General features: G+C 42.0%; 1 protein-coding gene and 1 long non-coding RNA gene across 2 annotated transcripts in view; both read right to left on the bottom strand.

Moving 5' to 3' along the window:
* Window positions 1-11727: 11727 nt before the first annotated feature.
* The window catches only part of GSG1L2 (GSG1 like 2), a 20677-nt gene continuing 18248 nt past the window's right edge, over window positions 11728-14156 (bottom strand). The window contains 1 exon segment of the mRNA XM_072025887.1: window positions 11728-12907. Coding sequence (XP_071881988.1) covers window positions 12652-12907 — 256 coding nt within the window. The 3' untranslated portion in view covers window positions 11728-12651.
* Window positions 12919-14156, bottom strand: part of LOC139999099 (uncharacterized) — a 2480-nt gene continuing 1242 nt past the window's right edge. Inside the window, exon 3 of the long non-coding RNA XR_011804148.1 lies at window positions 12919-13744. This is a non-coding gene — a long non-coding RNA (uncharacterized lncRNA). The remainder of the gene's footprint in view (window positions 13745-14156) is intronic.

Genomic DNA, 14156 nt, shown 5'->3' with positions numbered 1-14156 from the left:
CACACGCAGGACAGGGAGGTGCTGTGAGACTGCCAGCAGAGCTTCAACAAGGGCCAATGAAGAATCATAGAATCACGGAATGGTTCGTGCTGGAAGGGACCATAAAGGTCGTCAAATTTCAACCCCTCCCCCCCCCCCCATGGGCAGATACATCTTCCACTACACCAGGGTGCTCAAAATCCCATCTAACCTGGCTTTAAACACTTCCAGAGATGGGGCATCCACAATGTCTCTTGGAAAACTGTTCCAGTGCCTCACCACCCTTAAAGGCACTCACATGATTAAGTAAATCACTAAATGATTCACTGCCATTGTCACTCATTGATCCATGGAACTTCCACTCATCTGGATTTAGTGCATATGAGAAGATACATTGCACCAGTGTGAGGAAAATGTCCCCATCACTGTTTTAAGAAGTGATTCCCAATATAAATTGGCAGATCAAAGCCTGGGGAACCTGCAACAATTTATCAGAATAGTCTGCCAGTGCTAGGACTGATGGGGCCTTACAGGAACAAAAGGTTGGTGAATGAGGGAGATATGGGAGACAGAGGAGAAAAGGGAAACAAACAAACAAACAAACAAACATATGGCATTAGACTCCCAATTTGAGAGACATATTTTGCTTTTCAGCTGTACACATGCCACTGAATATTTTGCAAAGCAGGCATAAAAATAATGCGAAATCTTACTGTATTTATATTCCCTGTGTGTAGTCAAGGGGTCAAATTCTGCCCCAAGATCTGAAAAGAAGCATTTGCTAGGAAGAAATACTTAGTCTCATATCGCAGCACAGGATTTAACCCATTCCACAAAGATGCACTCTGCTGATCTACTCTTTCATAATAGTATATGTGTTCCCTAGATTTTAGTAACATTTTTCAAAAAAAAAAAAAAAAAGAAAGAAAGAAAACAAAAAAAAAAAAAAAAGGAAACACAACCCCAACTGCATGTACAGTACAAGCTAAAATTAACAGCTTGGCTGCTATTTCCTGTCACCTTGTATTTGATTCCTGTGGGAAAGGAATTCACAGGTGGCTCTGCGCTGTTTCACACATCCCTGAATTAGAGATAATGAGGAAACAAGCAGTAGAAACAAAAACTTGAGCAAGATTGAGATAAAGTTAATTGGTTACAGTGTTAAGGATGAGCTTTGGGCAGTGGCCAATTGCTGGCTGGCTCGAGGAGCGTGTCTGAGGGTCTCTAAGTAAAATTGTATGACAGATTCGGGCACGTGGACAGCACTTGGGTCTACAGGGAAAGTGCATGTAGCAGTGAAAAAGGGCAATAAATGTCTCCTTTTCAAGAGCCATCAGGAGTCCATGTCTTGTATCCCTTCAACGGTAACCCCGACTTGATAGGGGAGGAGCAGCGCTGTACAAGCGTCTGAAGGAAGCTATCTTATTACTATAATGTCTTGTAGGGAGCTGTCTTAAAGCAATTAGGAAGCGTTCCTCTGAAAAGGTTGTGTAACCGATAGCCCAGCTGAAGTGCCTCTACACCAATGCATGCAGCACAGAAAAGAGAGAAGAGGGTGTGGTCTACTACAGGCCTTGTGGTTGTGGTCTACTACAGGCCACCTGATCAAGAGGAGCCTGCTTGTAAGGCCATCTTGCTTCAGCTACAAGGAGTGTCATGCTCACAGGCTTTCATCACAATGGGGGATTTCAACTTCCTGGATGCCTGCTGGGAAAGCTACATAGCAGGCTGTAAGCAATTCAAGAGACTTCTGGATTCAAGGGTAACTTCCCGGTCAAGGTATCAGACAATCCAATCAGAGGAGCAACATTACTGGGCCTGGTGCCCACCAATGCAGATGAACTCATTAAAGAGGTTAAGACTGGAGTCAGTCTGGGCTGCAGTGACCACACCCTGGTTGAGTGGTGCTCCATGATCTTGCTGGGCACAGAGGTGAGACTGACCGGCCTGTAATTCCCTGGGTCTTCCTTTTTACACTTTTTAAAAATGTGGGTTATGTTTCCCTTATTCCAGTCAGTGGGAACTCCACTGGACTGACACGACTTCTCGAATCTGATGCAGCTACTGATCTGATCTTAGCAGCTACATCCACTAGTTCACTCAGGACCCGTGGGTGCATCTCATCAGATCCCATGGACTTGTGCACCTTTAGGTTCCTTAGTTGGTCTCAAATCTGATCTTCTCCTCCAGCGGGCAGTTCAGCATTCTTCCAGTCCCTGAATTTGCCTTCTGTGCCCTGGGCTATGTGGCTGGAGCTCCTGTTGGTGAGGACTGAGGCACAAAGTTCATGGAGTACCTCAGCCTTCTCCATATCCTGGGTGACCAGATCTTCTGTCTCCTTCCAGAGAGGGCCCACAGTTTCTCTAGCCTTCCTTTTATAGCTGACATACCTATAGAAGCCTTTCTTCTTGCCCCTGATGTCTCTAGCCAAATTTAGTTCTAAAAGGGTTTTGGCTTTCCTAACCTAATTCCTGGCTGCCCAGGCGATATCTCTGTATCCCTCCCACGATCTCTCTGCTTTCTTCCACCCTCTGTAGGCATCCTTTTTCTGCTTGAGTTTGGTCAGGAGCTCCATGTTCATCCATTGACCTAGAGGGCAAAAGCTCCTTCTCATCTCTCCTGCCTGTCATAGAACCATAGAATCGTAGTATGACTTGTGTTGGAAGGGACCTTAAACACCATCTAATTCCAGTCCCTCTTTGTTGGGATGCATCTCTCCTGAGTTTGGAGGAGGTTATCCTTGAATATTAAAAAAAAAAAAGACAAGGACTTTTTTATTTTTTATTTTATTTTATTTTATTTTATTTTATTTTATTTTATTTTATTTTATTTTATTTCATTTTATTTTATTTCATTTTATTTTATTTTAATTTTTTAAGATGGAGAGGCCAGAGCTGCATGTAGCATTCAAGATAGATAAACACTTTAGATTCACAAACAGACATACAGATGTTTCCTGGATTATTAGCATGTGTTCTTCTTTCGCATGTGTTGTGCAAATTCCAAATTTTGAGAAGTTTTTCTAGCGGCCACAAAATATTGGGTTCCCTTGTCCACTCTGCTGTGTGAGGTGGTCACTCAACATATCCAATATGTGCATGTACATTAGTCATGTTAAATGTGTAAATTCCATAGATCCCCAAAGTTCTCTCACTCCTAGTCATTGGGCTTCTCTTTCTACCATATTTTTCCAGTTCATGCTCAGTGCTAACCTCTTCTTTCTTTTACCCCATGAGATTAATCAGACTGTAAAGAAAGATAATGCAAGGTTCTTAAGTTTCAGATCTAAGAACTTAAATTTTGTCTCACAAACCTTTCTCTGGCCTTCCTTATGTCATCAGCACTCAGAGATCATAAAAAAACACCTGCTGTTCAGCGGGTACTGACAAAAAGTAGAGCGAATGGCCTCAAGTTGCTCCAGGGGATGTTTAATTTGGAAATTAGGAGACGTTTATTCTCATAAAGAGTAGTCAGGCTTTGGAATGCGTTGCCCAGGAGGGTGGTGAAGTCATTATCCCCTGGGGGTGTTTAAGGAAAGGTTGGACCTGGTACTTAGGGACCTGGTTTAGTGGGTGATACTGGTTGGTAGGGTGTTGGTTGGACCAGATGATCTTGGAGGTCTTTTCCAACTTTAATGATTCTATGATTCCATGATTCTATGAAAACGCCTTGTTTGCATTAATACCTAAAGCATGAAACCAAAGTGTACTTACTGCTACAGCAACACCAGTTAGAATCATAGAAGGATCATAGAATCATAGAATGATAAAATCCTTAGGACTTGGACAATGGAATAGAGTGCACCCTCAGCAAGTTTGCTGATGACACAAGGCCTGGAGGAGTGGCTGGTATTCCAGAGGGCTGTGCTGCCATTCAGAGAGACCTTGACAGGCTGGAGAATTGGTCTGAGAGGTTCAACAAGGGCAAGTGCAGGGTCCTGCACCTAGGGAGGAATAACCCCAAGCACCACTAAAGGCTGGGGGGTGACCTGCTGGACTGCAGCTCTGCAGAGTGGGACCTGGCAGTTCTGGTGGACAGCAGGCTGACCAGGAGGGCAGCAATGTGCCCTTGTGGCCAAAAAGGCCAAGCGGATGTTGGGTTGCATTTGAGTGCTGCTAGCAGCTCAAAGGAGGTGATCATCTTTCTCTGCTCGGCCCTGGTGAAGCCATGCGTGGAGCATTGTGTCCAATTCTAGGCTCCCCAATACAAGAGGGACATAGAACTACTGGAGTGAGTTTGGAGGAGGGCTCCTAGGATGATTAGAGGACTGGAGCACCTGTCACACAAGTACAGGCTGAGAGAACTGGGTCTGTTTAGCCTGGAGAAGAGGAGACCGAGGGGAGATCTCATTAATGTATATATAAATACCTGAAAGGATGGTGTTTAGAGGATGAAGCCAGTCTCTTTTCTATTATATGACTATACCCAGCAACAGGACAAGAGGCAACAGGCACAAACTTAAGCACGGGAGGTTCTGGCTAAATATGAGGGGGCACTACTTTACTGAGACAGTGACAGAGCACTACAACAGATTGCCCAAAGAGAATGTACAGTCTCTTTCTCTGAAGATATTCAAAACCTGCCTGGATGCCATCCTGTGCAAGGTCTTCTAGGTGATTCTGCACTGCGGGTGGGGGTTGGACTAGATGATCTTCAGAGGTCCCTTCCAACACCACCCATTCTGTGATTCTGTGATTCTGTGATTCTGTGATTCTGTGATTCTGTGATTCTGTGATTCTGTGATTCTGTGATTCTGTGAACTGTTTCCACCTGAACTCTGTGGGGTTTCTTCTGCTCCCCATCCCAGGCTTCCAGGTCTGAAGGCAGAGTACTCTGAGGATACGTGGTCTGGCTAGTAAAGACAGATGTAAATAAGACGTTAAGAAAGTCAGTCTTTTCCTTGTCCTTAGTAGTCATATTCTACCGCGTGTCCACTAAAGGATGGAGAGTCTCCTTGTCCTTCCTCTTGACATTAATATTTTTATAAAAACATTTTTTGTTATCCTTAATCATAGTGGCTAGGTCAACACCAGCTGCACTAATCTACCTCTTCCTATCGGTGAGAATCACCAAATGTGAAAGGAAAATCTTAGTGCAAGGAAATACATAGTCATCATTTGGTGGGTAGATTAACCTTTTCTCATATTTCTGGTTCAGTTGCTCTGTCCTCAATAAACAAGCATGAGAAACTTCACTCAGAGAAGCAGTTCACAATTAGTCAGAAGTAGTGACTGCACCTCCAGCTATTTTCTGTTGGAGATCTGGGTTTTTATTTTGGGTTGAATGACTACTTCTTAACTGTGAAGTCAAACATTCACTTTATGTTTAATTTTCTTCCTCCTCAGCAGGACTCTATTCCCTCAAATGATCATTTGCTGTGTTCTCAGTTGTACTTGTCTTAGTGTCTGAGCAATAGTCAAACTCTTCTCAGCTCCACAGAAACAAGCTAACTTCTCTAGGAAAGGATCAGGACATCACAGCTAAACATGTACCAACATTGTGCTACTTTGCTGTGAAAACGGATGGATTTACCATTAAAATCAGGTGAGTAATCCTTCTGTTCCATTTTGCACTTCCCAGTTATTAGCAGAAATTCTTTATTGATTTTGAATACTAGACTTTAAAAATGTGGAAGAAGCACAATTGAAAGGAGTGAGACAAAGGCTAAAGAAACACCTGTGAACTATAAAGAAATTTTGAAAGAATTATTTGAAAGAATTCAAATATTCAAGAATATTTGAAAGATATATTTTAAACTGCAAAGCAGAAGAAAGCTACATCTGAACTATTTTCAAATACCTAAAATGTACTGCCTAGGGGATAGAACTAAACTGTTCTCCATTTCTCTTGTAGTAGACAATGTACTAGAATTACTAAGGAGATTTACAGGGCAAGAAATTTCTGCTAAGAATAGTTAAGTATCAAGGATAAATTGCCACAGAAATTTTAGAATGCCTGTCTTTGGAGGCTTTAAAGAACAGATTAATGAAACATCTGTGAAAAAGCAATGTAGCTTTAGTTTATCCTGTCTGGAGGGAAAGAAGGATTAGTTGACCCTTTAAATAGGTCACAATTTTACTAATCCAGTGCTTTTTTTTTTTTTTTTTTTTTTTCTGGTAATGAGAACAAGTATTCTCCATTGATATTTATGAACTCCCCACAACCAACCCCCAGGGAAATCACATATTTAATATTTTCTATTTAATTTCTCCAGTACATATAGGGGCCTACAAGAAAGCAAAAGCAGAAGAGCGACTCTATCAGAGAGTGTAGTAATAGTACAAGGGGCTTTAAACTGAAAGAGGATAGATTTAGATTAGATATTAAGAAAAAATTTATTCTTCATGGTGATTGTGGTGAGGCAATAGAACAGGTTGCCCAGAGAAGTTATGGATGCCCCATCCCTGGAAGTGTTTAAGGCCAGGTTAAATGGACTTTGAGCAACCTGGTCCTGTGGAAGGTGTCCTCATGGAAGGGATTGGAACTAGATGATCTTTAAGGTCCTTTCTAACCCAAACCATTCTATGATTCTGTGATTCTATGATTCTCCATATCTGCCTCACTGTCTATACCCAAGGTGTAATGCATATAAAAATATGATGATATTAAAAAAAATATTGAGAGATGAGTTTATAAAAAGGTATTATCTATGTTCCTCACTTTGCAATATTTTATTCTATTTAAACTCCTTAATAATACTAACTTAGTATTATTCATAATAATACTAGTTCATAAGTGAGGATAAAAATGAGGAACTACAGGCTGGCCAGTCTCACCTCTGTGCCCAGCAAGGTCATGGAGCAGATCCTCCTGTGAATTAGGCTCAGGCACATGGAAAATAAGGAGATGACTGGTGACAGCCAACACGGCTTCACAAAGGGCAGATCATGCTTGACAAATCTGGTGGACATCTAGTAGGGGGTTAAAGCATTGGTGGACCTTTCTGGAAGAGCAACCAACATCATCCACCTGGGCTTGTGCAAGGCATTTGACTCTGCTCCGCATGACATCCTTGTCTCTATATTAGAGAGACATGGATTTGATGGATGGAACTCTCAGTGGGTAAGGAACTGGCTGGATGAGCTCACTCAGTGATTTGCGGTCAATGGCTCAGTGTCCAGTGGAGATCGGTAATGAGTGGTGCTCCTCAGAGGTCAGTGTTGGGACTGGCAATGTTTAACATTTATGTAGGTGACATGGACAGTGGGATCATGTGCACCCTCAGCAAGTTTGCCAATGACACCGAGCTGTGTTGTGCAAATAGAAGGGAAGGAATGTCGTCCAGAATGACAGGCTTGACAGGCTTGAGGACAGGTGGGCCTGTGCGAACTTCATGAAGTTCAACAAGGCCAAGCCCAAAGGGGTCCTGCACCTGGGTCAGGGAAATCCCAGCACATATGCAGGCTGGGTGGAGAATGGATTGAAAGCAGCCCTGAGGAGAAGGACCTGGAGGTGCGGGTAGATGAGAAGCTCAACATGAGCTAGCAATGTGCAGTTGTATCCCAGAAAGCCAACTGTATCCTGGGCTGCATCAAAAGTATCATGGCCAGCAGGTCAAGTTTTGTTGTTGTTGTTGTTGTTTTGTTTTTGTTTTTGTTTTAATTTGTTGTTTTATTTTTTTGTTTGTTTGTTTGTTTATTTTCTGAAATATGAACTCACAGAGGTGCAACCAACGTTGCTTATTGGCTCAGCTCTGGCCAGTGGTGGATCCCTTTGGATTTGGCTGGAACTGGCCCTTATCTAACATGGGGTAGCTTCTGGACTCCTCAAAGAGGCCACTTCCCCAGCTCCTCGCTACCAGAACCATGTCACATAAACAAAATAAAGTTAGCGAATAAAATTGACATTTCTATACAAAAATGCCCCAAAAGTAAGAAAGAGTTTAAAAGAATTCTGAGACTGCAAAGTCTTAGCAGTTAGGAGACTTTTGCCTTATTTTAGACATTTGCCCTGGAGACAGCCCACCTAGAGCTAACTTCCCATATTCCCTTTGTATGGTAATGTAGAAAGAGAGTGTCTGTTCTTTTAAGTGTACCTAGACAAGGACCTCATTCCTTGGCAACAAGGGATAATAAGAAAGGAGATGGTGATGGTAAACAAATCACAGTTTGTTTATCACACTAACTTATGAAAGCATATGAGTATGTAGGAAAGTTTATTCCAGCAGGGTTATCTGTTGGGAGACTTACAAAGTGGGAGACAATTACAAGAAGCAGTCCTCCCAGTCACACTAATTATTTACTAATTGTAACTCCTAACAAGTTACAGGTGCTACTTCCAAGAAAGTTGAACCTGGTAAGATTGTGAACCAAGATATGTGGCCCCATACTGGGAGGTTGTAGAAACTGCTGAGCTCTGAAAACTCATTGTGTGTGCAGGGGAAGGGGGAACAAAGAGATAGGTAGAAAAAGTATAAAGGGCTAGTCACATGTAAAAATGGGCCTGTCATAATGCTTGGCTGGCTGAGCCCTGTGCCTGATCACCCCAGTCTGTCCTATCTTTTTACTAATTTTATTTATTAAATCTTTTTGTAACTTTCTCTCTGTGTAACTCTCTCTCTCCACAACTGTGTGTGTGTTGCAAGGCAGGCCCGGGATCTGGGTAGTGATGCTGGACAGACAGAAGGACAATGCCAGGTATTTGGAGCATCCACAAATACATGTGTGCTTGGAAACATGTAAAGTGCTGTGTGTCTGTGCCTTCACTAGGGAACTTCTATCTCTACTGGTCAGAAAGGAGGAAGGGGTTTCTGCTGTGTCTGTTTTACGTGAGTCCTGTATGTAAGTGCTGCTGAAGGCAGCCCTTGGCTGGGGCAGCCTGTGGGACCAGTTATATCGACATCTTGTCTCTGTGTTTCTGGGATATGTGCTCAGCTTTGCTATCAGTTTAACCTGCAAAAGGAAAAGTTGCATCCATGTCCCCAAGCCTCGGCAGAGTCCCTGTGACCTCAGGCACGGGGCTGGATCCCAGTGGTGGGACAGGAGAGGTCCTGGACCAGACTGGCTGGAGGAGCTGCATCACTCTTTACCTCACTTAATGCCCTTCTTAATCAATGGGAAGAAATAGGTGCCTGTAGCCTGTGGTTTATCTGATGTAAACTTTAGGATTACATGAATTGCATCATTGATGTGTCTGTTTCTCTCATTAACTTCTACTGTACTCTAGGTAAACAACACAGCTGTAGCTCTATGTATCTGTGCCTCTGAATTTTACTTAGAAGTCACACCCATGACACTTAACTGGGTCAAATGATCTGAAATAAAATGACCACAGTATTTCATGGTACAAAAGCCTAACTGACATTCTTTCCAGTCTGGTTGCCTTCTGTGATGGAGTGACTGTATATGTTGATAAGGGAAGACTGACTGATGTCATCTACTTGGACTTCTGTAAGGCTTTTGACAGTCCCACATAACATCCTAATCTCTAAATTGGAAAAATATGCATTTGAAAGGTAGACCATCCAGTGGATAAGGTATTTGCTCAATGGCTGCACCCAAAGAGTAGTAGTCAATGGTTCTACGTCCAGGTGGAGGCTGGTGACAAGCAGTGTCCCTGGAGGTTCTGTCTTGGGACTGGTGCTTTTCAATGTCTTCATCAATGACATAGATGATGGGATTGAGTCCAACCTCAGCAAGTTTGCAGACAAAATAGAATCATAGAGTCATAGAAACACAAGGTTGGAAAGGACCTACAAGATCATCTAGTCCAGCCATCCTCCTATCACCAGTACTACCCACTAAGCTACTAAATCACATCTTGTAGCACCTTGTCCAGGCACTTCTTGAACACTGTGAGGGACAGTGACTACATCACCTCCCTGGGCATGCCATAGCAGTACCTGATCACTCTTTGAGAGAAAAAGTTTTTCCTGATATCTGATCTAAATCTCCCCAGGAGCAACTTGTGGCCATTTTCTCGAGTCCTATCATTAGTTATCTGAGAACAGAGGCCGACTCCCTCCTCATCACAACCTCCCTTCAAGAAGTTGTAGAGTGCAATGAGGTCTCCCCTGAGCCTCCTCTTCTCCAGACTAAATAATCCCAGCTCCTTCAGCTGCTCCTCATAAGACTTGTGCTCCAGACCCCTCACCAGTTTTGTTGCCCTTCTCTGGACATGCTCCAGGGCCTCGATGTCTTTCTTGTAGTGAGGGGCCCAAAACTGAACACAGTACTTAAGGTGAGGCCTCACCAAAGCTGAGTACAGGGGGATGATCACCTCCCTGGTTCTGCTGACTACACTATTCCTGATACAAGCCAGGATGCCATTGGCTTTCTTGGCCATCTGAACACACTGCTGGCTCATGTTCAGCTGAGCATCAATCAACACTCCCAGATCCCTTTTCTCTTCAACATGAAGCTGAGTGGTGCAGCTGATACCAAAGAAGGAAGAGGTGCCATTCAACAGGACCTGGACAGGCCGGAGAAGTGGGTGCCTGTGGACCGCATGAGGTTCAACAAGTCCAAGGTGCTGTACACGGGTCAGGGCAGTCCCAGACAGGAGGACAGACTGGAATAAGAACTCATTGAGAGCAACCCTATGGAGAGAGACTTCTGGGTTCTGGTGGACGAAAGGCTCAACATGAGCCAGCAGTACGTACTTGCAACCCAGAAGGCCAATTCAATCCTGGGCTGAATCAAAAGAGGTGTGATCAGCAGGTCAAAGGAGGTAATTGTCTCCCTCTACTCTGCACTCATGAGGCCCAACCTGCTGTGATACATCCAGGTTTGGACTCCCCAGCACAAAAAGGTGTGGACCTGTCTACACCTGTGTGAGTCTAGAGGAGGGCCACAAAGATGACCAGAAGGCTGGAGAACCTCTCCTATGAAGACAGGCTGAGAGAGCTGGGCATGTTCACCCTGGAGAAGAGAAGGCTCCGGGGAGATCCCATTGCAGCCTTTCAGTACTTAAAGGGGTTTTATAAAAAGGATGGAGAAGGACTCTGTACTTGCATAGATAATGATTTGACAAGGGGGAATGGTCTTAAACTAAAAGAGAATAGATTTAGATTAGACATTAGGAGGAAATTCTTCACTGTAAAAGTAGTAAGACACTGGAAGAGGTTGCCCAGAGCTGTGGATGCCCCATCCCTCTAAGCATTGAAAGACAGGTTGGATGGGGCCTCGGCCAAACTGATTAGTGGATGGCATCCCTGCCTATGGCAGGGAGGGTGGAGATAAGTGGTTTTTAAGGTACCTTCCAACCCAAGACATTCTATGATTTTATGATCCTTTAGCAAGTTCCAGGGAACTTTCTACAATAACTTGCCAGCAGGCTGGACACAGCCTACGCCATTCACTGTTCAGAGACGCCATCTTGAGTTTGTTTTGTTTTAAAGTGTCTATAAGTGCTTAGAAGTTGGAAATAGGTTAAATGCTAAATTAATGACAAGGAGAAAGAAATGGCATTGCTCTTTCTAAAAATCATGTGAATGAAGTGATGGTGCACAATGACCATAAATTAGCAGTTATAAAGCTAGCAGACTGCATATAACTTAACTCCATAGGACATAATGATACTCTTAAGTTCTACACACCAAGATGCTGTTTTAAAACAGGAGCCAACAGTTGATTGTAAGAAAATATAGGCTGATAAAAAGGACTTTATTATACTGAAAATAGAGAGCAAAACTTGAACCTTGAAAAATGAAGGCTCGTTTGGTATATGAGGTATACAGAAAGAATCATTCTATAATAAGGAGAACAGAAAAATTGACTTTTCCTAGGGGTCTCATTGGGAAGATTCACATAACAATGAAGAAAAATTCATGCACAACATAATTGGTACATATGATTCTATATCACAGGGAAGCTCCAGGATGAAGCCAAAGTAGAACAGCTGGGTATGCCTGATTTATGAGGACTAAAACCAATTCTACTTTCCCATCCTTAATGTGACGGTGGATTATTCTTAGACCAATCAAATTTTTCTGACTCTTTCTGACACAGTTGTCAGAAAGATATATAAAGAATTACATTGGTGAGTTGTGTGATGCCTACAACCTTCCAGATTTCCAATTATCTTCGCAGCTTTTTCAAATGAGTACTAATTACATTGAAAACTCCTTCCTCATGTTGACCTTTTTTTCACTTCACAGCAAAACCTACCCATATGCTTCAAGTGAAAACTCATGACTCATAAGCTGTTATACACCAATTTTCCTGGAAAGATTATACTTTTAATAACAAACTTTTACAAGCCATGCAGACATGCACAACACATGAGCTGCTTTATTTGCTGCCCTGCTGTTGGTGGGGTTTTGGGTGTTGTGGTTTTTTTGTTTGTTTGTTTATTGGTTGGTTTTGGGCTGTGGAATTGTTGTTGTTGTTGTTTTGTGCCAATAAAAAAAATAAGAGAAATCCATAGTGCTCTGAAATACTAACAAACTCACATACCTTATATTAGCAATTAGACTGATTAAAAATCAGAGCAGTGGAGAACTTGTATCATTGGTGTTTTTTTGTTTTTGTTTTTTTTTTCTGAACTACAACACCTGAATCTGCTTTTCCCACACTAAGACTTCCTTGAAACATCCATGGGAATATCTATTTTTTAATTATTATCATTAAGAAAAATATCTAATGCAACACAAATGTACATTTTATTAGTTAATACTAGTTCATTCTGATCTAATATCATGATTCACAGGATGTCTTGAGATATGGTTCAAATTTACAGAACTGAAATAGTGGCCAGGTGATGCAAGTCTTTTACTGGGTGTGCAGGGTCCTCTGTAGTGTTGTGAAAAGAGTTCACATACACATTGCAAGCTTTCTCTGGAGCTGCATGATCTGGAAACTTGTATTTAATCTTTAAGCTCCTTTCCAGTGTTTTTCTTTTGTGCTTGAATTCCAAAATAGTTTTTGTATATTTGTTAATAGTGGTGACAGCTGCAGCCATACAGCAAGCGAAGGAAGCCCATGCGAGGCTATAAACAAAAAGATTTATTAGAAATTAGCAGAACATTTTCATATCCAAGATCTTCAAGTTTATTTTAGAAAATAATGCACACAAGTGATTGTATTGGTTTATATTATGGAAAGAGGAGCATGGTCAGGGAGGAAGTCAGACATTTGGTTAATGACCATCCATATACCTGACTTACAGAATGGACCTCTCTACGCTTGTAACATTCACATTTAATATTCTTTTTTAATGAAACCCTGACTCTAATTCCTCTGTTTACTCTGTTTGGGGTTCAATATCAGTAAGAGGAACTGAGTAAAAATGGGAATACTTAAAAAAAAATAAATTGATAGGTGCAGTTACTGAGTCTAGAAATATCACAGGTGCCACTGAGAAATAATGTGTGCCAGTTATCCAGAAATATTAAAAAGATGGTACAATTTACTAAAGATGCAGGAAATGTCTGCACCACTGAGTGGGCAACACATGCTAGAGGTGTAAGATTAGCATGCAAAAGTATGGTCACAGTAGAATGAATTAGAGTTTACAGTGGAGAAACTTACCAGAGTCCTTAACATGGCAAGGTCAGGATAATCAAAATGTGTCCATTAGTGGAGAAATCAGTTTAAGAAACTCTTGTTAATTTATCATTTGCCTCATAGCTGTTTGTTCCCATATCCTTGCTGTAGTTCAATGAACTCATTTATGTTTTCTTTTAAAATAACTCTTTCCTTCTTTATTTCTTTTTTCTTTTTGAGTGTTATTTTTAGCCAAGATTGGTTTCCAGGGTAATCAGACATCCAGATGTGTTGAGAGAGTTTGAGAGCAGTGGATTATGGCATGTAGATATGTAGGACCTCTAGGAACAGGAAGAAGAGGAAGCAGCTTAAGCTATATTTTCTCCTGAAGTCAGCCAAAATATACGCTGAATTACTATCTCAAATCTGAGGATAAGTGGAAGTGCTCTTGTAACAAAGAAATAGCAAGAATAGGGAAAAGCCAGCAGAAGCAGACAGAATGCTTCATCATTCAAACAAAGCACAGATGGGACAGCAGACCTACCTAGGTAACCTATGGCTTAAGACAACCATGTTAGAGAGGAGTTGAAGATGGCAGCAATGACACCAAGTTTTAGCCCCTGAGATTAGATGAAAGTGGCAGATCTGCAGTAGGCCTGACTCATATAGCAGGTATTTTGGCTGAATAATTGAAGCACTGTAGCTTTAGTATTCAAATTGATATAACTGATACTTCATGTTTCATGCACAGCT

This window comes from Anas platyrhynchos, chromosome 19 (genome assembly GCF_047663525.1).
Source record: "Anas platyrhynchos isolate ZD024472 breed Pekin duck chromosome 19, IASCAAS_PekinDuck_T2T, whole genome shotgun sequence".
Lineage (NCBI taxonomy): Eukaryota > Metazoa > Chordata > Aves > Anseriformes > Anatidae > Anas > Anas platyrhynchos.
The sequence above is the reverse complement of the archived record's forward strand: the minus strand, read 5'-3'. Positions and strand labels throughout refer to the sequence as shown.